Source organism: Ceratotherium simum, chromosome 1, assembly GCF_057802395.1.
Source record: "Ceratotherium simum simum isolate JZ-2026a chromosome 1, ASM5780239v1, whole genome shotgun sequence".
NCBI lineage: Eukaryota > Metazoa > Chordata > Mammalia > Perissodactyla > Rhinocerotidae > Ceratotherium > Ceratotherium simum.
In genome coordinates this window covers 110491707-110514886 of record NC_141900.1, presented here as the reverse complement: position 1 = coordinate 110514886, position 23180 = coordinate 110491707, and the positions used below count along the sequence as shown (strand labels likewise).

Genomic DNA, 23180 nt, shown 5'->3' with positions numbered 1-23180 from the left:
CACCCCCAGGCCTGTGCAGCTTTCACAACCTCACATGGCTCCTCTTGCACCCCTATCCCCAAACCACGGCCTTTCTCCTTGTTTGCTTTAATTGATGCATGTTAAAATAATACACGCATTTAGTACAGGTCCTGTCTATCCAAAGTGAGCTTCTGGAAAGGTTCTTATGACACCTGAAGATTGCCAGTCCTCACACCTCAGGGTAATGGTTTCCAGCCTCGCCTGTCCTGGCTCCCCCGTAGAGAAAGACCCAGTGGGTCCAGTGTTTTTAGAGCTCCTCAGGTTCTTCAGTGGCAACCTGGGCTGAGGGCTGGCTTTAACATGGCATTAATTCCTTTTGGCCAGATGTTTGATCTTCTCATCTGGCCCAGCCTGCCATGGTCATGGGAGGCTGGTTGTCGATCTTTCTTGATTATAAAATCTGTTTCATAAAAAATAATAAAATTCAATTTATTTGAAGTTAATTACAATTAAAATGATAAAATCTTTAATCTTAAATGTTAGTCCTCAAAGGAGTTTGCAAAACAACTCAGTCTTGCCTTTTTGAGGAAAGTAATGAATTTTTAAAAATGAATAAAAGTATGACATAAAGCCCATAATAATAGCACTTTAAAGCCAGGAGAAACTTTGGAGATGATCTAATCAGCCCCCACATTTTAAACTTGGAAAAGAATGGGGGACAAAGTAGAGAGGGCCCCATGTCTGCTGTGGTCTTGCACGAAAAAGGTAAATTTCAGGAGGAAGAAAAGTAGCATCTGCTGTTATAGGAAATGATTTGGCTTCAGGGAAGTTTGGGCATCCTTGGCCCATGCATTTGTACTTTAAATAAAACCTTTAGTTTAATTATAGTTGATATTTTAGGGGTTCCATCAAAGGATAGTAAATAGAACCTTTTCCCAAAGTGTCACTCTTGGATTTTTCAAATCCCAAAGATAAGGGATAGGGACTAAGAGACTAGTAACCATGGAGGCTAAGGAGATGTATTTTGATATTTATAGATTAAAGGTTCATTCTGAGGTAGAATCTTGGGCATAAAGAAGAATTTTACAAATTATTTTTACTGGTTTTTGGGTAATTCTTGTTGGTGGTTTTCGTTTGAAGATTTTTTGTTTGTTCTCCTAAATTTCATGTCATTAACCTTACATAAACTCCTCATTGCATGTTTTATTAACCCTTGGTATATTCATTTTCTTCTGACTTGAAAGAGTAACCCATTAGAATTTAACCCTGATGTCTTGAAGAAGGCTGCAGTTCAGAAAGCTTTAAAGGTAAACTAATAGTTTTCCCTTCGAAAACTTAATTAAAACATATTGAAAGAGATGATGCTTTAAACCCTTACGAGTTTATCAACAAATTGGTTCCATACTGATATAGTCATTAGTTGTCTATTACAGCTTTGTTACCAAGAATTAGTAGTGAGAAGAATTAAAGACAGCTTTGAAGATAAATTTTATAAAGTACCAATATGATAAATTTAGACTTCTGTCCTATTGGCCTTGGGTAGCAATATCTAAGGTTGTTTTAAATCATCTGTATTTTAATTGGATTCAAATTTGCAAAAATGGTGAAATAGAAGTTCTATTTAAAATCGTAATCGGTTTTTAGATTATGATTGACTGGTGTGCCTGGTGCAGTGACCATCCATTTAAAAATCACCTCTTCCAATATGCTGAATCAGGGCCGTCTCTGAGTTGGGGCCTCATGGCTTTTAGTGCTGCTGGGTTTGGGTGACAGATCTTTCGAGACGCTTTAAATTTCATTAAATGAGGTATATTGAAAACTAAGCTCCACTCCCTAAAATGACACGAACGTGTATTTTCTGGTAAATTGTTAAAAGTTTTCTATGACTTACGATGTTTTATTGTTCTTTCTCTGATTGCTTTGATCATTTTAGGCTTAAATATTTGGCGGGAGGGTCAGGGTTAAATGTAATTGTTTTAAGAAAATTCTATCCAAAGGAATCAAAAATGGTTTTTAGCCAGTTTCATCTAGAATAAGTTAAATTTCAAAAGTGAGGAAGACTGCCGAAGTCTGTTTTGATGTATATTCGTTAAGCCCTCACCACACCCTATCCTGTGGCTTAGCAGTGAATTACTCCTGTGGGAGTGCTAGTCAGCACAGTAGTTGAAATAACTGTTCCCACCAGAACAGCTGACTGGGAGGAATTAGATCAACAGTCTTTTCTCACTGTTTCTTTGATATTTGAAGGTTATTGACCAACAGAGCATAATGGTTAGAACGACAACTCTGAAATCAGGCTGTCTAGATTTGAATCACAGCATATCTGCTCATCAGTGTGACCTACAGCAAGATATTTAGTCCTCTCTGTTATTCATAGAATGGAAGTGATAATTATCTTCTTTATTGGAGTATTGAGTAAATTAAATAAGACCATACATGTAAAAGTGCTCAGGGTAGCTACGATATGTGTATTTTAATCGTTATTACATTATCTCATTTAAGCCTAACAACTAGGTTCTGGAAATGGTATTTATGCCCATTTTATAGATGGGAAAACAGGTTCAAATAGATGAAATATGTAGGTCTCGATAATCAAATGGTAGAGAGCTGAGATTTAAATTCAAGACAGTCTGACTTAAAAGCTCATATTTTCATTATACCTTGTGTCTCTTACTTGTGCTGATGCATTTTGAATATTGTACCCTGGTAGAAAACTTAGTCAGTGATTTAACCTCATTTCATGGAATCTAAAACATGATGATCCATTGTAAAATACAGCATTTTTTTATGTACCACTAGGAAAGGGGAAAAAAGTGGCTGCTAGGATTTATTTTTAAAATAGTGTTTATTTTATACTTACTGAAAGAATTTTTAGACTTTAGGATAAACCTATTTTTTATCATATGACTCACATGCACACACAAAAGGAAGATATAAGCAAAATAAATTGGTTACAGTAGTGACAACTATCTCAGTACTGTGATTTGCCCAAAAGCAGGTACATAAAGACATCAATTCTAAGTTTCATTCTGTTTTCAGGGATGTTAGAAAGAAAGAAAGAAAAGTGTCTTGAAATTGATAAGATAGGGGCCGGACCCGTGGCTTAGCGGTTAAGTGCGTGCGCTCCGCTACTGGCGGCCCAGGTTCGGATCCCGGGCGCACTCTGACGCACTGCTTCTCCGGCCATGCTGGGGCCGCGTCCCACATACAGCAACTAGAAGGATGTGCAACTATGACACACAACTATCTACTGGGGCTTTGAGGAGAAAAAGGAGGAGGATTGGCAATAGATGTTAGCTCAGGGCCAGTCTTCCTCAGCAAAAAGAGGAGGATTAGCATAGATGTTAGCTCAGGGCTGATCTTCCTCACAAAAAAAAAAAGAAAGAAAGAAAGAAATTGATAAGATAAAGTAAATCTCTAGGAATGAATGGCTACTTTTTTAGAGATGAAGTAAGTATATTAAGAAACAAACTCAGCTTCTGTATCAAAGACTCAGAAGTAGCAGTAGCTTAAGCAAGACAGTTTATTTCCCTCAGTATAACAGAATTCTGTGACTCCACTGTGCTCCACCTCCAGCCAAAAGTGGGGGGCATGGTGAATGGGAGGATGCCCCTTCTTTAAGGCCAGACTGTTACCTGGCCAGGCCAACTGCAAGGGAGGTTCAGAAATAGAATCTTTATTTACAGAAGACTTGTGCTCAGCTGAAACTCAGGAGTTCTGATGTTAAAGGAAGGTGGAGAAAATGGATTTAGGGGAAAAATTAGTATTTTCTGCCACAGTAGTCTATATAGCCTTCGATATTTTTTTAACAGTATTTATTTCATTTTGCAGAATTCATTCACATCAAAAAGATGAACCAGAAAATAGATTATCGCAGTAGGTTTGGGCTAGTAATATTTTATTCCAGTAATCATGAATTTGACTCCTGTTTCTGTCATTGCTGCACTGTTGAGGGTTGACTCTAAAATAATTTAACTGAAAAACATTTTTGTGACCTTCTAATATTAATTTCCACTAACACAGATATTTAACTGCATCTTTTTGTGGGGCTAAGTTGTAAATAAACCTCATGTCCCATATATGTTGTGTTTTACTATGCTTTCTTGTATCAGCTGTCTGTGCTAAAGTATGCTTCTTACCATTTTTTCTTATTCCTGAATTTTTCTCATTATATTCATATTTGCTTAATTTGATTCTAGATTGATGTTTGTTCTACCAGTCAAAATGACTTAGAAGCTGATAAGCAGGATTTGATATCTGATAGCTCCATGTTTGAACAGCAGATACTAAGTTAAAAATGTAAAAACTTGTCTCTGACATTGTAGTATTTTTATTATTCCAACCAGAAGACTATTCTGAATTATACTCTCTTTTACATTTGTCCTTTCTCGTGTTTTTCTGTTTCCATTCGTTGTACTTTATTCACTTGGTTATCCCAGTAAAATAAGTTTTGAGAGCTGGAATTAACATTAAAGATTTCCAGAAGATTCCATTTTTCCAAAGTAGCTTTCTTTAAAAATAAAAGACCTTAACATTTAAAAATTGTGTGCAAATAGAAGTTTTCTTAATTTATTTTGTGGTAGATAGAATTATGGCTTTGGAGTGTGCGTAGTGATTGTTTACCAATTAAATCGTTGCCAGATATTCCCTGTAACTGAAGTATCAGAAGTAAATAGAAATGACTGGTAATATAAGCCAATAATTTCATTTTTAGTAAGCCTCATTTCAAGATGTGTTTATTTATTTTGTCTGCTTTTTGTTTTTGGATAGTCAGGGAAGAAGATAAATAGCAACCCGAATCCTCTTGTCCAGATATCCGTTGGGCACAAGGCCCAGGAGAGCAAGGTAAGGCACTGGTGTTCGGACCAGTTTCCTGTGACCTCACTGTTGCCAGTCAGGGGGACTGTCAGCCTGGTGATGGTGCAGGTGTCGGGACCACTGATTTCCATATCTTCTTTTTTTCTCAAATCAGTCATTTGATAACCAGCTACCTAATTTGGTAACAAACATGTTGTTCATTTTTTTAAGTAACATTTAAAAATAACATGAATATGCTTTTGCTTGATTTCATGGGTAGGTGACATGGGACAAATTTCTAAGTTTTCTTTGAATACTCTATAAATATTTTGTTTAAAATGATAAGCAACAGTGTACTTAAAATTCAACAAATAGAATTCTATTCAAGAATTGAGAGAGGGCGTTGCTGTTATGTTCTACTTTCTTAATATGAGAGAAAACATTTCAGGAGTTATCAGAGGTTATCGGCCATTGTTCACTTTTAACTGTTAACAATTAATTTAGGCAGCTTCCTGGCGTGCAGCACTGTGTAGTCCCTGGGACAGTAGTGGAACGAGGGCCAAACCAAGCAGAAGAAGTCCTTGTCATTGGGATGGGCTCACAGGGTGGGGTTTCATAACAGCTGATTTCCCTGACGCACTCTAAAAGCTTTGGACTGTCTCTCCGTCTTTTGAACAGTTTCCACAATTAATACATAATAGTACGTGCTCAGTAAATGTGTATCTTGGGATTTAAAATCATCCCAAGCTTCCAAATACAAGAAATGAATAAACATGGTGTTGGTAGCCTTTTCCACAGAAAATATCACAGAGCTTGTATTTGGATGTTTCTTTCAGATTCGGTACAAAACCAATGAACCTGTGTGGGAGGAAAACTTTACCTTCTTCATTCACAATCCCAAGCGCCAAGACCTTGAAGTTGAGGTATTTTATTTGCATTTTTAATCAATTTGTTGAAATATAATCAGCATACAAAGAACACATATTTAAACTGCAATTATGGACCCATCACCATAATCAGTACATCTTTGTCGACCTTATCCTGTGTTTTTTTTTTAATTAATTTTTGATTGATTGATAGTAGTATCTAGAAATGCAGTTAAGATTTTTTTTATTGACACCATATAGTACAACCCTGCTAAACTTGTTTATAAGTTCTGTTAGCTTTTTGTGGGTACTTGAGGATTGTCTTCTACGTGTTGTCCAGTAAGGATGGTTCTGCTTCTGTGTTTCCAGTCTGAGAGCCTTTCACTTTCTTTTCTTGCCTTGTTGCCCTGCCTGGCCTCCAGCCTTGGCATAAGTGGACACTTTTGCCACCTTCCCGATCTGAAGGGGAAAGCTCAGTGTTTCACCATTAGCTCTGATGTGTGAGGACGTTTCCTTCTACTCCTACTACTAGTTTGCTGAGTGTTTTTGTCATGAACGGGTATTGAATTTTGTCAAAGGCTTCTCTCTACAACTATTAAGATGATCATGTGGTGTTTCTTTTTAACTCTGTAAATATGGTGAAATAACATCGTTGATTTTCAAATGTTAAACCTTGCAAATTTTTATTTGGTTTTCAAGACTTAACATTTGAAAACCTTGCAGGCAAACCTTTATTTGGAGATAAGCTCTACTTGGTCATGATATAGTATCCTTTTTATGCATTCAATTTAATTTGCTAAAATTTTGTTAAGAATTTTTGCATATTAATCATGAAGAATACTGATCTATAATTTTGTTTTCTTACAATGCCTTGTCTAGTTTTTGTATCAGGGTCATGCTGGCCTCATAGAATGAGTTGGGAAGTGTTCCCTCCTCTTCGGTTTTCTAGAAGAGTTTGTGTAGAATTGGTGTTTGTTCCTCGAGTGCTTGGTAGAATTCACCAGTGAAGCCATCTGGCCTGCAGTTTTCTTTGTAAGAAGGTGTTTAAATACAAATTCAATTCCATTAATAGACATAGATTTATCCAGCTTATCTGTTTCTTCTTAATGATTTTTGGTATTTACGTTGTTCAAGGAATTCATCCATTTCATCTAAATTTTGAATTTCTTGGCACAACGTTATTCATAAATATTCCTTTAACGTCCTGTGGAGATACTACTTTTCTTGTTCCTGGTATTGGTAATTATTGTCTTCTCTCTCTTTTTTTCCTGTGATTAGTCTGGCAAGAGGTTTATCAATTTTATTGTCTCAAAGAACCGACTTCGGTTTCATTGATTATCATTATTGTTTTTCTCTGTTTACTATTTCATTGATTTCTGCTACAATCATCGTTTCCTTTCTTCTGCTTACTTTGAGTTTCATTTGCTTTTCTTTTCCTAGTTTCTTAAAGTGGAAGCTTGATTTTAGACCTTCCTTCTTTTATCATTTGGACATTTAGTCTGATATATTTCTCTTTAAGTATTGCGTGAGCTACAACTCACAAATTTTGATTTGTTGTGGCTTCATTTTCAGTCCTCTCAAAATACTTAATTATTCCCCCTTTGGTTTCTTTCTTTGACTCATGGATTATTTATTTAAAGGTCTATTAGTTCATTTCCACCTGCTTGGGGATTTTTCTTTCTATTCAGTCAAATTTAATTTCATAGTGGTCAGATGACGTACTTTGTATGGCTTGAGTCCTTTTAAGCTTGAGATGGGTTTTATGGTCTAGAGTGTTGTCTCTGTTGGCATGTGCTCCGAGTGTGTGGGGAAGGAGTACTGTTGTGTGGCAGGGCGCAGTGTTCCCTGCATGTCAACAAGGTCAAGTTGGCTAGTAGTGTTGTTCAAGTCTTCCATATCCTTACTGGTTTTCTGCCTGCTTGTTATATAGTTATTGAGAGTGTGGTGTTTGGATCTCAGACTGTAGTTGTGAATTTATCTATTTTTTCCCCTCAGTCTCAGTTTTTGCTTCTTGTATTTTGAACCTCTGTTATTAGGTGCATGAACCTTTAGGATTGTTATGCTTGCCCACTGGATAAATTGATCCCTTTATCATTGTAAAAATCCCCTTTTACAGTTACACTTCAGTGATATTCTTTGCTCCATAATCGTATCTCCATATTATAGTCTGATACTAATCTAGCTACCCTGCCTTTCTTATATGGGAGTTAGTGTCGGTTTTTTTTTTTTCTTTTAACCTATTTGTGACTTTGTGTTTAAAGTTGGTTTCTTATACACACCATATAGTTGAATCTTGCTTTTTTATCCAATCTGACAATCTCCTCTTTTTAATTTTGGCGTTTAGGCCATTTGCACTTAATGTCATTATTGATGTGGTTGGGTTTGAATCTGCCACCATGCTTTTGGCCCCAGCTATTCTTTGTCTCTTTTTCCTTTTTTTAATCTGACTTCTTTTGGATTAATTGAGCATTTTTTATAATTGCATTGTGTCTCCTTTTTTGGCTTATTAGCTATACCTCCTTATTTTGTTATGAAATTTTTAGTGGTTGCTCCAGGGTTTCTGGTACACATCTTTGACTTACAGTCGTCTACCTTTAAGTAGTGTACCAGGTCGCAGATAATAGAGCAACCTTCTGTGGCATACTTCTGTTTCCTCCCTCCTGGACTTCGTGCTCTTGTCGTCCTACATTTTACTGCTGTGTGTTTAATCCCACAAGATATTTTACTGGTTTTGTTTTAAACAATTACTTATGTTTTAAAGAGCTTTAAAAAAAGTAAAGAAGTAGTCTTTCCTGTTTAGCCACACATTTACCATCCCAGGGTTCCTGATTCCTTCGTATAGATTCCGATTTCCACCTGATGAGATCTTCCTTCTGCCTGAAGGACTTCCTTTAACAGTCTCTGTAGAGCTGGTCTGCTGGAGATGAATTTTTTCAGCATTTGTATGTCTGAAAAAGTCTCTGTTTCACCTTTATTTTTGAAAGATATTTTCATAAGTTATAAAATTTTTGGTTAACAGATTTTTTTCTTCCACTGTCTTCCGTCTTGCGTTGTTTCTGATGAGAAGTCTGCTGTTGTTAAGTTTGGAAAATTTTTGGCGATTACTTCCTCCAATTTTTCCCCACCTCAAGTGTCTAATTAGTGCCTCATTACTAATTCTGTCATCTGTATAATTGTTGAATCTGCTTCTATGACTGATTTTAACCCTCATTATGGGTCATATATTCCTGCTTCTTTGGTTGCCTGGTTATTTTTCATGGTGAATTTTACATTATTGAGTGTTGGATTTTTGTATTCCTTTAAATACTTTGGTGCTTTGTTCTTATTTGCAGGTAAGTTACTGGGAAACACTTTGAGCCTTTCAAGCTTTGTTAGGCAGACCTGACAGCCTTGAGTCTTGGGATCATGTGGCCTCATTAGTCTGATGCCCCAGGTGTTATAAGATTTCTCCTCTCTGTTTGGAATGGATACTACCTGCAGCCCTTTGTGCTCTGGGAATTGTCTCCCTGCTCCTCCTGGGGCATCTTTTCTGGCCTCAGGTGGTTTACTCCCTCACATGTGCTGATCAGCTGAAGACACCCTCAGAGGCCTCTAGCTCTCTCCTTGGAGCTCTCTCTTCTTCCGCACCTCCTGTTCGCTGATTTTTTCACCTCGTGTCCTTAACTCAGGGGGCCCACTGGCTTCTGTCTGGGATCCTCATACTGGCACTCTGGCCTGGACACTCACCAGGCAGTGACCAGACCAGTTGTTGGGCTCACCTCACTTGTTTCCAGTCTCTCAGGGCACTTCTGTGTCCAGTGTCTTGTGTTGTCCAATCTAAAACCCATTGTCTCATATATTTTGTCTGGTTTTTAAGCTCAGGTGGGATGGTAAACTTAGTTCCTTTTACTCCATCACGGCCAGAAGCAGAAGTCCTCCATTTGCATGTTTTAAAATATATGCTATATATAAATTGTACACTCAGGAGGAATTAGAGGGAGCTTCTTGGATGTATGCCTGCTACTTTCAATGGTTGTATGTTCTTCCCTCCTCTCACATTATCTTAGCTTAAAGGAAAGTGCTAGTAGGTGGATCACACAGCTTTTGTGGTTATCCTAGTGGTGAGTCTACTAAATGTGCCAGTCCAAACAGTTCTGGCTCCTGTATTTCTTTTTTGACGTGGCCTACTTTCCAACGTTCAATCTTGGAGAAGTTTGAGGGCCTCCATTTCCATTTGGATTATACAGCTCTGACTTGGTTCCTCAGCCCCCTGAGATCCTGAGGTCTGAGAGGGGATGTCCTGCCATGGAGTTCTCATGTCTCCTTGACAGACCCCAAGTCACTGTCAGGCGCGCCCAGACTGTTCCTTTATTCTGTGTTTATTTTATATTTTCACGTTCTGTTTTATACGAAATGTGTATGTCCAGCTAATTTTTGTATTAACTTTTAAAAAGTTCTGCAAACATTGTCTCGTTATTTCATTTAAAAATGCTTTTGTGGTTGCGGTTTAAAAAGAAATAAGCAATCAGGCTTTTAGGTTTTCATGTGTAGTTAACTTCTTTGACTTTTCATATAGCCTGTGAAACCACCTACATTCTTACTCTATTTGGTCAAACTATTTTCAGAGGTGATGCTGAAGGTTATTGTTCAGGAGACAGAAATCGCCATGCCTTTAAAGCAGATATGGTAAATTTTCAAAACAACCGTATAGATTTTGAACAGGGAAGGAAGAGAAAACATTAGAAATGTTTTTTCTCTATAAACAAGTGTCACCAGTAGAAACTTGACACATCACTATGTGTATTGTCACCATTTTCACAGGGTTTAAGGCATTTCTTTCTAATCTTCAGATTTGTGTAGATTGCTGCCTCTTAGATCTGGATTCTTGTAATAGATTCAAAAACATGGTGTTCTCTTTTTTTTGCTCATTATAATTGTGTGATGAGGAAATGACAGATACATGTAACATAGATACATTGTAACATCACTTGTTGCAATTTGTGTCTTCCTGAGGAGGTTTCCTACTGTGTTAATCATTTATGGAAATACTACATAGAAGGAGATGGCTGAAATATGTTTTTTAAAGACTCAATTTTGGACCTTTCTACATTTGTCCTCAGAGCTGAGTGTTTTCTGTCATGTGTTTCGCAGGTCAAGGATGAACAACATCAGTGTTCTCTGGGGAATCTGAAGATCCCTCTCAGTCAGCTCCTCAACAGCGATGATATGACCATGAACCAGCGATTCCAACTCAGTAATTCAGGTCCAAACAGCACTCTGAAGATGAAGATTGCCCTCAGGGTACTGTAGTCTCCCACAGTAAATCCAGGAGTGGATGGGAGAGCGGGCTACGGTGGTGATGCTCAAGGGTAGTCACTGCTTCAGTGTGTGGTAGAGGGCACGGGACCTGGGTGGACCATGCTCACAGTGCTGGTCGCAGGGCACAGGTGGACAGCGATCATGATGACAGCCACAGGGCATAGGACATGGGTGGACGGTGATCACAATGACAGCCACAGGATACGGGTAGATAGTGATCACATTGCTGGCTACAGGGCCAGGGGCTAACAGGAAGGAGCTTGTTTTGGGAGCATGGAAACTATTGCTGAATGTTGTGGGCGCTCAGGGGAGAGATGATTAAGACTCAGACTCAAACATCTGACAGAAGTAGTAGTTCCAGATTGCTTGAGCAGGCCCAGAATTATTCCTTATGCTTTCACGTGAATCCAGCCAACCATTTTTTCACCCTTTGCTCCAGTAGGTATTACTGTCTGGGTCAACAAAGTTTTCTGCTAACGTTAGATTTTCAAAGGTCACTCAGAAGAGAGAATTTAATAAAACTCTACAAAATGGTAGAAATTACAGAAAAAAAGAATTTTTTTCAAAATAGACAATAGTTCATTTGTAAGTATCTAAGGAAATGTTGAAAATAAAACTGACAAACATATGGGGAAATGCTAAAACTCACTAATTTATTTATTTATTTATTTATTTATTTATTTATTTATTTATTTTTTGTGAGGAGATCAGCCCTGTGCTAACATCCGCCAATCCTCCTCTTTTTTTGCTGAGGAAGACGGCCCTGAGCTAACGTCTGTGCCCATCTTCCTCCACTTTATATGGGACGCCGCCACAGCATGGCTTGCCAAGCAGTGTGTCGGTGCGCGCCCGGGATCCGAACCAGCGAACCCTGGGCCGCCGCAGCAGAGCGCGCGCACCCAACCGCTTGCACCACCGGGCCAGCCCCTATTTATTTATTTTTTTGTGAGGAAGATCGGCCCTGAGCTAACATCTGCCAATCCTCCTCTTTTTTGCTGAGGAAGACTGGCCGTGGGCTAACATCCATACCCATCTTCCTCCACCTTATATGAGACGCCGCCACAGCATGGCTTGACAAGCGGTGCGTCAGTGTGCGCCCGGGATCCGAACCCGCGAACCGCGGGCCGCCGCAGTGGAGCGCGCATACTTAACCACTTGCACCACCAGGCCGGCCCCTAAAACTCACTAATTTATTTATTTATTTATTTTTTTTTTTTTAAAGATTTTATTTATTTATTTTTTCCCTCCAAAGCCCCAGTAGATTGTTGTGTGTCATAGCTGCACATCCTTCTAGTTGCTGTATGTGGGACGCGGCCTCAGCACGGCCGGAGAAGCGGTGTGTCCGTGCATGCCCAGGATCCGAACCCGGGCCACCAGCAGTGGAGCGCGCGCACTTAACCACTAAGCCATGGGGCCGGCCCTAAAACTCACTAATTTAAAAAATGCGAATTAAGAGGGGCCGGCCCCGTGGTGTAGTGGTTTAAGTTTGGCGTGTTCTGCTTCGGGTGCGGACCTACGCCACTCATCAGCCATGTTGTGGCAGCGACCCACATATAAAGTGGAGGAAGATTGGCACAGATGTTAGTCCAGGGCTAATCTTCCTCAGCAAAAATTAAATAAATAAATAAAATAAAAATTAAAAATGCAAATTAAAATGAAGAACCAACTTTTTTAAAAAATTAGAACAAACCTAGTCTGTGGAGGGTGCAGTGGAAATGGTCTCTTTGCACCTGGTCATGGCCCTGGGTATCAGTACAGCCTTTCCTGAGAGGACTGTAGTGTTTCCAGGCTATAAATCACAGAGCCCCTTGGACCAGGGACCCTTTCTCTGGAAATCTGACTTCTGGTAATAATATAGGATGTGGAGAGGCCATGGACATAAAGATGTTTGCTGCAGCATTATTTCTTAAAAGCAGGAAAAAACTTCAAGCCATCATAATAACCCCAGAGTGCAGGAGTTTATGGAGTACAGACTCTGCTCAGTGGAATATTGTGTACGTTAAAAGTAAATATTAAAAGCTAACAAAGGGGCCGGCCCTGTGGCTTAGCGGTTAAGTGCGTGCGCTCTGATGCAGGCGGCCCGGGATCGGATCCCGGGCTCGCACAGACGCACTGCTTCTCTGGCCATGCTGAGGCCGCGTCCCACATACAGCAACTAGAAGAATGTGCAACTATGACTTACAACTATCGCCTGGGGCTTTAGGGGAAAAAAAATAAATAAATAAAATAAAAGCTAACAAAGTGAACGATCCATGTGCCGTCACAAGATGAACGAGTTGAAGGCTGCTCTCACTTTGATGCTGGGTGTTTGGGTTAACCCTGCTGGGTAGAGGTGTCCTCAACTCCCATCCTTTCCCCAGCTTTGCTGGTGGAGGCCACCTGTGTCGGATAAGAGATTAGTTTCCTGTCTAGGGCATGTGATTCAGGCTCTTCCAGCAATAACATTGCCCCCCAACTGTGCAGAAATGCATACAGATGGAAGAGGCTGAAAAGAAATACACAGAAATGACGTTTACATCATAGAAGTGATATTTTGTACTTAAACTTCCCTTTTTCTAAACTTTCTGTAATATGGTATTACTTTTATTTTATTTATTTATTTATATTTTTTGCTGAGGAAGATTGGCCCTGGGCTAACATCTGTGCCCATCTTCCTCTACTTTATATGTGGGGTGCCCACCACAGCATGGCTTGATGAGCAGTGCCTAGGTCTGCACCCGGGATCTGAACCTATGAACCCCGGGGCCGCCAAAGCAAAGCACGTGAACTTAACCGCTACGCCACCGGGCTGGCCCCTGTAATATGGTATTACTTTAATAATAGAATAGCTGAACTGATAGACTAGATTATTTTCAATATTTTGTGCCAAGTTGTAAAGAAACATTTGTAAATGAAAAGCTGTTCGTGTATCAGGCTGTTACCAGTGTCAGCGATATTAATTTTGTGTTTATTTCCACCTCTAGGTACTCCACCTTGAAAAGCAAGAGAGGTCTCCAGACCACCAACACTCAGCTCAAGTAAAGCGACCCTCTGTTTCCAAAGAAGGGAGAAAAGTATCTGTTAGATCTCAGATGTCAGTGTCACCAGGCGCTGGCAACAGCAGCACAGCCCCGTCCACACCAGTAATTGGGGGTGGTGATAAGCCCACCATGGAGGAGAGACCCCAGCCTTCGGAAGCCAGCCCTCTGGGGCCACGAGACCTAGGCAGAAGCTCCTCCAGCCTCCAAGCCGGCCCTGCCTGCTCCCCCAGCCATATTTCTGTCAAGGAGCCCACCCCAAGCATAGCCTCGGACATATCACTGCCCATCGCCACACAGGAACTTCGGCAGAGGCTGCGGCAGCTTGAAAAGTAACTAGACACTCACTTTGCTCTTGTTGAATCAGAGTGCGCATCTCCTGTGCTGCAGGGAGGGCACACTGTCTGAAGTTAGCTGAAAGAGCTTCAGGGGACATTGCCCTGTCACTCACTGAGTCTGACTTTCAAAGTAAAGCCTGCCATTTTCTAGAGCCTAATATCTGGCTCATTTAAAGGCTGGAGAACAATGGGGTGACAGGTTCCACGGGTGGGAGAGGCTCTGCAGCTCCTGTGTGCCAGTCCTCAGACCAGGAAGGCAGAGACTAGAACTGACTGTTGAATCTGCATATAGTGATTGGCGTCTGTCTGGTGTATAAGAATAGGTCCTATTCTTTCATGTTTGGTCAACGCCCCATTATTACTACCAAGTCACTTTTGTGTGTCTTTGGATGTTTGTGTCGATTTCTTATTTAAGCCCCATGATTTATAGATGTGTTTATGATTTCTTTAGATAAGGAGGAAAAAACAGTCTGCAGCTATCACAAGCTTCAGACGTTAACCTTTTTCCCTCAGCAAGAGGGATCAAGTTGCCCTTTGAAGCAGTTTTCCTTATTTGTTGTTCTGAGAGGTATGTTGAGTAATAAGTGGAGGCGGAGGTGCAGCGTGTTCTCCTGGTGGTTGGAGGGACCCAACTCTGCACTTTTCTCCTTTGTAGTTTCTCATATCCGCTGTTTTGGAAAAAAGTCAGTCCCTTCCTCCCTCTTGCTCTGGAAGGAAATAGAATTTTAAACCAGAAATCACTTTTTCTCAGGAGCTAAATGTGGGGAGTAGCCAGGATGATCATGGGGAGCACTAAGCCAGAGCAGCCATTGGTTGTCTTGGGAGTCCGTGCTTCAACCTTGAGAAAGAGAAGTAGAAGAGAGGACTGTTGGCAGTCTCAGCAGATGACTGTCAGTGAGAAGTAAAGCAGGCGCCTTCTGTGGGGCTTTGAGAAAGGATACGCAGATTTGCGTCGTTATAGGCTAGATGTGACTTCGCAAAGACCACAGAATTGATGTTTATAATTAGGAGACCTTTGTGTCTCATTTTTACTTGGGGCCTAACTGCAGAAGCTTTCAGTTTTTTACAATTATGTTTTATTAACCCTCAACTAAAATATGAATTGACTGGTTAATTTATACTCAGAAATTCAAATTACGTTCAAGTTCCTGGGTGATTTGATTCCATCTTATCTAAATGAACATGATCTTACCGAGTAGTTGTCTCAGTGACTCACGCCCCCCAATGAGGTCTGAGGAAAGCTGTAACTGCCTGCTTTGTTTCCCCAGTGGTACGACACTGGGACAGTCTCCCCTGGGGCAGATCCAGCTGACCATCCGGCACAGCTCGCAGAGAAACAAGCTTGTGGTGGTCGTGCACTCCTGCAGGTGAGCTGGCGCCCGGGGCCTCGGTGTAGACGTGGGATAGGGCAGAGATGCACTTAGTTGTAGCTTCCCCAAACAGATCAGTTTGTTCCATTTTTGAAGAACAAAGCAATTAGAGTGTACTGTAGTTAGACTGTCATCGTAGTATTTAGTTCTTATTCTTTTTTTGTTCTTAACATTGTTTCATAAACATTTTCTACTCATAACCATTTTGATTGCTTTGTAACACTCCCTTGAACTGCCATACTGTAGTTTATATAACATTCCTGATTGTTGGATGTTTTACATGTCTGTGTTACATGTAACACAATAATGAACATATTTTCTTTTCTTGAAGTGTCTTCTTGGGATTAAATTTCCAGGAGTAGGTTTATATAAATTCAAAGGATCCAAAAAAGTGTATGGGATCATGGTAGATATTGCCAGTCTGTCAAGAAAGAGCCTACATCGGCACCCAAGGATACCAGTGTGCCTTTTCCCCCACGATCAGGAACGATTTATTTTAACTTATGCAGCACACTACTTTAGTAAGTGTCACATGAGGTGGCAGTGTTGTTTTAACTCGTATTTGATTAATGATGATGGGATGAAGCTGACTATTTTCCTTTTATATGACTTGTCAGTTTCAGTAGTAGTTGTGATATAAATATTTGGATATAATAAAAAGCTATTGGAAATATAGGAAGATAAAATTAGTGATATTTAGAAATGTGATTATATAAATGTAGAGTTCAGTTCAATACATATATGTTCGTGCTACTGAGATAATTCCTATAGGAGATGCGGGAACAGAAGACTGTTTTAGAGGACTCCAACTAAACAGTCTCCTAACTCGATTTTCAGGTTGATCAATAAGGGAATAATTTGAAGTGGTTGCACATAGTTAAATCCTGTATTGTGTTTGGCTCAAACCAGTCATCCTGGGCAAAGAGCAGTGTGCACATGAAGGAGGTGGGTCCTCGTCTGTGAAGGGTTTAGGTGGACAAAGGGCAGAGAATGGGGTCAGCAGCCTGAGCAGGCACCAGAGAGGGCCGAGTGCCGCTCGGGAGTCCTGTGGACAGTGGCTGCGTGGCCTCACTGGGGTCTCCCAGGAGGCTACTTTATTTGGCTGAAAGGCTGACCATGTTCCCTCACTGGGAGAAGAGAGTAGAAATACTGTGGAAAGATGACGCAGTAGTTTCTGTGTTGGAAGCAGAGCAAGGTGTCAGAAAATTCCCCAAACTCTGGGCTCAAAAAATGGAGGCAAAAGTCACCTTAGGCAAAGCTGCTGAAGTTTTGAAAGATGCCAGCAGGCGAGCGTGGGGTGAAGACAGAAATGTGCTTTACTCCTTTGTGCTTCTCAGAGTTTAGATAAATATGAAATCAAAATAGTAAATTCAAATGTGACGTCGTTTTCCGAGATTCTAATATCTAGTGTTCTCTGGTTTGTGTCATAAGAAATCTCATTGCCTTCTCTGAAGATGGCTCTGACCCCTATGTCCGCATGTATTTGTTACCAGACAAGAGGAGGTCAGGAAGGAGAAAAACACACGTGTCAAAGAAAACATTGAACCCGGTGTTTGATCAAAGGTATGGTGTATACTCAACTCGGGGTAGACTGTTTGGGTTAACAAATTAAGGAAGGCCTGATCAGTACCTTTAATGACTAAAGCACTTAAGCTAACACACTGCTGAGAAGTGTAAGTGAAAAAACTCCTCCATATTAGTAGATGTGGACTTGTTAAATAAGTATTTTGAACTTCATGTAGAAGTGCTAAACATCATAAATCCAAGTTGTAAACACTGTGGACGGGGAGACTAGTGATTAAATAAAGAGCAAATGATGGATGACCCGAAAGAACGTTCATTCTGGAGGGCTCTGTCTATTGATTTTTACTGAGTTATAAATTAAAACTGAGAATTTTAAAATACATGTATTTTAAAACTTATTTTAAAATAATAATAAACCTATGATGTTTTAAAATATAATAGTCCTGTGAAAAACAACTGGTTTCCAAAACAAAATAATTAGTGAAGAGTGGCATTATTGTTTTAATTTTTGCAAATCTCCATAGTGGTCTGGCTTAATAGAGGCTTATATCTGCTCTGTAGTCAGTCTGATGTGGTGACCTCCTGGGAGGGTCTCGGGGACCCTGGGGTTCTTCAGGCCAACTTACAGAGCCTCGATCTGTGCACATTTGGTGTCTTACATTATAGTCCTCTGTAGCTAAAAAAACCACCACCATTTGGGAAATGATAAAGTTGAATGATATCAATATCTCTTAATTAGGTTTACATTTCATCTTTTAAGATACTACTCATTTATTGTGTTTTCGCACCACTAACTTTATTTAAACCAAGGTCAGAAACTGACAGGCATGCACTAAATCCAGGCATGGGCATGTTTTATTTGATGACGTGTTCTTAGCTGCAGCACTTAAGAGTTTGGAGCTCGACATACAAATTTGGGTTTCTCACTGCTGTAGCTCCATGGGAAGGCCAGCCACATTCCAGCTGTGTCCCCATGAGGCCTCAGGCCCTCAGTCCTCTGGTTTGCCGGAGATGCCGGCGCACTCTAGCCACACACCAGCCAGCTTCTAGGACTTGGTTCCCCGGAGGCATTTTAGTTGGTGGCATGTGACTTAGGGCATTGAAAAGTATGTTGCAGACCTTTTCCCTTCCGTGAAGCTATATTACATGATACTTGTTTTTAGTGCACTCACCCAGGCTTTGAAATTACTCTCCTTTAGTCCTTAGGCCTGCATGAGTGAAGTGGCATGTCATACATTACATCCACAGTCCACACTTTAACTACCATAAAGAGTCAGGTGTTTATGTTCAAAAGAATGCCCCTCCCACATGTGAGGGAAGGCAGTAGGGCCTTCCACTTAGGATGCCAGGACCTTGTCTTATGTTTGGAAACTAATGAAAACAACTTGGTTTTTGAGTCTTCATGAAATGCCAGATCCAAACGTCTAACAGAACTCAATTTTACAATAAATAACAAACATGACATTTGGAATGGCCTCATAAGCAGAAATGCCATTTTTTAGTTAAAATAAAATACAGCAAAATTATGGAGAAATTTAAGGAAGGTCCTCTTTTTCCATTTCAGTTTTGATTTTAGCGTTTCACTACCAGAAGTGCAGAGGAGAACATTGGACGTAGCAGTGAAGAACAGTGGCGGCTTCCTGTCCAAAGACAAAGGGCTTCTTGGCAAAGTAAGTTTGAAAAACATTCTTCATCGTTTCCTACACTTTGTAAAAATTAAACACTTACCCAAAGTGCATTTTCTAGACCATACTTATATAAGTCGAAAGGGGTGAACTTACTCTATGATTAATGCTTATTTATAAAATAGTGGACCCTGAGAGAGACCACGTATCAACTAAGACATTGGTACATTTTGAAGATATTTTAAGTTCTTTTTATTGTTTTTACATATTTATATTATTGGCATGTTAGTCACACTAATATCATGAACTTATAGTTGAAGAAAAGGTTAATTTTTTAATTTTTTCAAGTATTACATTGAAAGAAAACACGAAGGAAGATATTCTCCTACAATTCTGTCTCCTCAATCAACTGTTCTTTTTCTAACAAATCATTGGCTTTATTTCTCTGAATTTCTTCTAGTCTTTATCCATATTCACATTTAACTCTTGCATTAGATTACATATACTTTAATTATTTGTATAGAGGTTAAGTTAGGGAAGAGGAGTTTTGAATCGTAGATGCCATTTACAGATAAGCCACATCCACTACTCTACCATTAATGGTACATGAGCCAGTATCCCTATAAATTATCTCCACTGATAGTTCCTAGCAACTTAATTCTAAGACTGTTCGATACAGGAAGGACCTCTTGGACATAATCAACCATGTAGTTCACAGGAGGAATATAAGGATAAGAAAAGATTGAAAAATGGGACTCAAAATAGAGGAGTGTTCTCTGTTGCCAGACAAAGACAGAAGAAGAGTGGAGAGATTGAAGAGTGGAGAGATTGAGGAAGTGGTGAAAAGTCTGAAAGGAATCCCTTCAACCCACGTTTACGGATGTTCTTAACCCACAGGTGTTGGTCGGTCTGGCGTCTGAAGAACTCGCCAAAGGCTGGACCCAGTGGTGAGTGTCCCTACCATAGACAGACGAACCATAAACAGAGAATCCGCAAAACTGTTTATTTGATGACACTGTCCACAATTGACCACATGTCTCTTGTCACCGTCCTGTGCTCTCTCAGGTACGACCTCACGGAAGACGGGACAAGACCACACGTGGTGACGTAGGCGGGTCTGGTGTGAGGAGCCCTCCTTGGTGTGTCTGCCCCACCCGTGTGCTCGGAATGCAGCCTCCCACAGACGTACTGATACTATTTTTATAATTTCATCTATTTAGTTAATAGTTTTATAAAACATGTTGACATTTTAGGCATATTTGGCCAATATTATCGTTAAATTTTGTATGTTTAATTTCCTCTAGTATTTCACCAGTTATTACAGTATACAATAGGATAGTACTTAATTATTGTGTTACGTAAAGCTGTATGTCAGTTGTATCTACTAGGAGGTGGATATATGTATATGCTTTATTATTGCCTTGTTTTGTATATTACTGAGGTACACTATGCCATGTAAATAGACTCTATTTTTTATAATCTACATGCTGGTTTGAATTCAGAAGAAAATGAATCAAGGAAATATATATTTTTTTTCTTCTAAAACTTATTAAATTCTTATGACAAATAATCATTTTTGCCTTTGCAGGAAAAAGTTCTAGTGACCTATTTTGTGGTATTTCTTTTTAAAAAGAAAAACTGAAAGATTATTAAATATTAGTGTATTTCTGCCCATTATGGATGATGAAAGAAAGTATTCAGAATATTAACACTTTCATAAACAGAAAGATGTATTATTGAGAAGTCAGTTGAAGTACTTATAAGGAAAAATGTATAACTGAGTAATTGAAAGTATTAAGAGAATTGTTGTGGTTCATAAATCATAGTGTACTAATCTGAAATTTCCTACATAAAATGAAATGTCTTAAGTTTATTTGTAATTGCTTGTTATAACTTATTCTGAAATAGTACACAGATACACAATCATACTTTTCCTAAAATATAATAGACAGACTTTCAATGTTAGCAGTTAGGCTATTGTGAAATAGTCGGTTGTGAGCTTTGTTAATTTTCAGTGTTTTCCCAGCCTGTAAAGAAAGACAAGCTCACATTGTCACCAAAAAGATCAGAGTAAGTAGATAGGAAATGTTGTTAAAACCAATACAGAGGACAGGTCACCCTGATAGCTCTTTCATTCGTCCATCAGTGCAACATCATACAGAGGACAGGTCACCCTGAGCTGGCACTTGGTTTCATTCTGCTCTTATTCACAGGCCACCACCGGGACCAAAGAGTTTCGGCACAACTGCCAGCACAGTGGCTCTTGGTTGTAAATAGCCATTTCCTGGGTTTCCTCCCTTATGCCATGACTCATCTCAGTATTGGGATGTTGTTATACGGTTTTTATTTTGGAATATATTTTTCTTTTTAGATTATTAAAAGCATGTTTTATTTACTTAAGAGTTCCAAACCTCTTGGAAGGTGAGGCTCTGTAGCAGTGTCATAAGCTGTGCATGCCTATAAACAACGTATGTACCTATGCAGAAAGAATTTTAAATATTTTAAGCTGTATGATGCAAATGACTTCCTTAGCCCTAAGAACATTCTAAAATTATGTATATATATATATATATATATATTGAGGAAGTATAGCTTTGTGATTAAAATTGGAGATCTTACCATAAATCATTTCATGGACTGTGGACTGCTCACGTGACCAGACCTACCAAAGTGCCTGTGGCGGATGCTGGTTGTTACTGCTGCACACTCCTGCCTTCCAGCAGATTTTAATTTTGTGTTAATTTACACTTTGAACCTCGGGTTTGTTTATAATGGCGTCTGTAGCTTCACAATACATTTTATGTACTCATAACGACCAGTATCATCTCACTGTTTCCTGTTTAATGAAATGTCACTCTAAAGCCTCATTGTAAATCATTTCCTATGTAACGTACAGGGAAGTTTATGAATATGCTGATACACACATGGATATATATGCACACAAAACATTTACTGTGGTGTTTTAGTAGCATGAGCAAGACAGGTTGCCTGTCCACAGTATTAGATTTACGGAGGTTTTTTTTTAAATCAGGTATGTTGAAGGGCTTTTGGCCCTTCGTTGAAATTTAGGATACTAAGAATTTTTACTGACGTCCTAAACTTTTGGGTTTTGCAACCAATGTGCTTTACAAACTATTCAATGTGTACTTTACTTGATGTAATCCTTTATTTAAACTAGGCAAAATAAGTACATTGAAAGCTACAAAGCCCAAATAAAGCCAGTTAGCAGCGTGATGCCCTGCCCTCTGGTGTGGTGACGGTGGGGGCTGGAGACTAAGACCCACCTGCAGATTCCGAGGCCCTCGCAGCCAGCTCCATTCTTTTTAATATAAAAGAAAGGAAAGGGATGATTCTAAGGACACTGAAACACCTCCCAGATGTGATTCTGTGTTTTGTGGCAAGAGGAGTGCTCAAAGGGATGCTCTTGTATCTGTGGGAAAGGCCAGGCTCAGCACTCCAGATCCTGGCAGTGGGGAACACTCTTGAGTTCTCAAAATGTGCTTTTCTGGTTCTTAATAATCGTTTCATCTAGAAAAAGGGAACTATAACTTTTCTACATTGAGCCAAACCAATGGAGGGAAAATTAACTTAAATGAATTTGAATTCTGTCAGTTTGTTCATGTTGGTTGCTTATCCTGTGCCTTAAAGTACAGAGGTATGAAGGTGTTGTTTTCAAGTTCCAGATTAAAACAAAAGAAGCCTCGTAGCTGTATTTACCACAGTTTATATTCTGTACTGTGAGAATTCCTTTTACAGATGTTCTTCATGAAGAGGTCGGCCCTTCTTGTTCAAGAACCTACGCCAAATGCAACTCCGTTTGTGCGTTTGTACTATGGTTGTTCCTTTAACCCCAGTCCCAGCTGCATCACCCCTGCAGATGGAAACAGCAGCGGGTGTTTTTATTATTACAGAATGTCCTTTTTGCTCAACTAATTTTACATGACAATGCATGTATTTATTCAATAAAACTTTTATGTTAGCTCACTTGTGATTTGTTTTTCCTTTGTCTTTTGAAATGAAATTTTTAGCATGGAACCAGATAATTTGAAAAGTAGATGTGTTCTTCTTTTTATATTTGCTATTTGTGAATTCTTTCATTTTCAAAAGAACTACATCAGATCATTGATATTACTTCTCTTATTTCCATCCTAATTTGATTCTCCTCTGCCTACTTTAGACTCTTGGTTTTAAAAACAGCTCTTCTGAAAGATAATCATGAGTAAAGAAAATAGTCTTTAAACATGTTTTAAAACCAGAGCCATGAGAAGTAATGAAATAGAGGCTGGTCTGAACAAATGGAGGGGAAATAGCAGAGGTATTCACTACTATCTAAACCCACTCCTGATGATTGACATTGACTGAGGTGGCTCCTGCTCTTGGCCCT

The 23180-nt window shown here is 39.4% G+C and overlaps 1 protein-coding gene across 6 annotated transcripts in view; it reads left to right on the top strand.

Moving 5' to 3' along the window:
• The window catches only part of ESYT2 (extended synaptotagmin 2), a 97253-nt gene extending 74473 nt beyond the window's left edge, over nt 1–22780 (top strand). For 4 of the 6 annotated variants that reach the window (XM_087433836.1, XM_014787591.2, XM_087433826.1 and 1 more), the window contains 10 exons: nt 1206–1268; nt 4732–4806; nt 5595–5681; nt 10755–10904; nt 13886–14271; nt 15546–15644; nt 17079–17210; nt 18736–18841; nt 19694–19743; nt 19862–22780. In XM_087433836.1, coding sequence (XP_087289962.1) covers nt 1206–1268; nt 4732–4806; nt 5595–5681; nt 10755–10904; nt 13886–14271; nt 15546–15644; nt 17079–17210; nt 18736–18841; nt 19694–19743; nt 19862–19907 — 1194 coding nt within the window. In that variant the 3' untranslated portion in view covers nt 19908–22780. Of the gene's footprint in view, nt 1–1205; nt 1269–4731; nt 4807–5594; nt 5682–10754; nt 10905–13885; nt 14272–15545; nt 15645–17078; nt 17211–18735; nt 18842–19693; nt 19744–19861 lie in introns of those variants that run through there. The other 2 variants (XR_015552744.1, XM_004430576.3) reach the window with 2 other exon arrangements.
• Nucleotides 22781–23180: the final 400 nt, after the last annotated feature.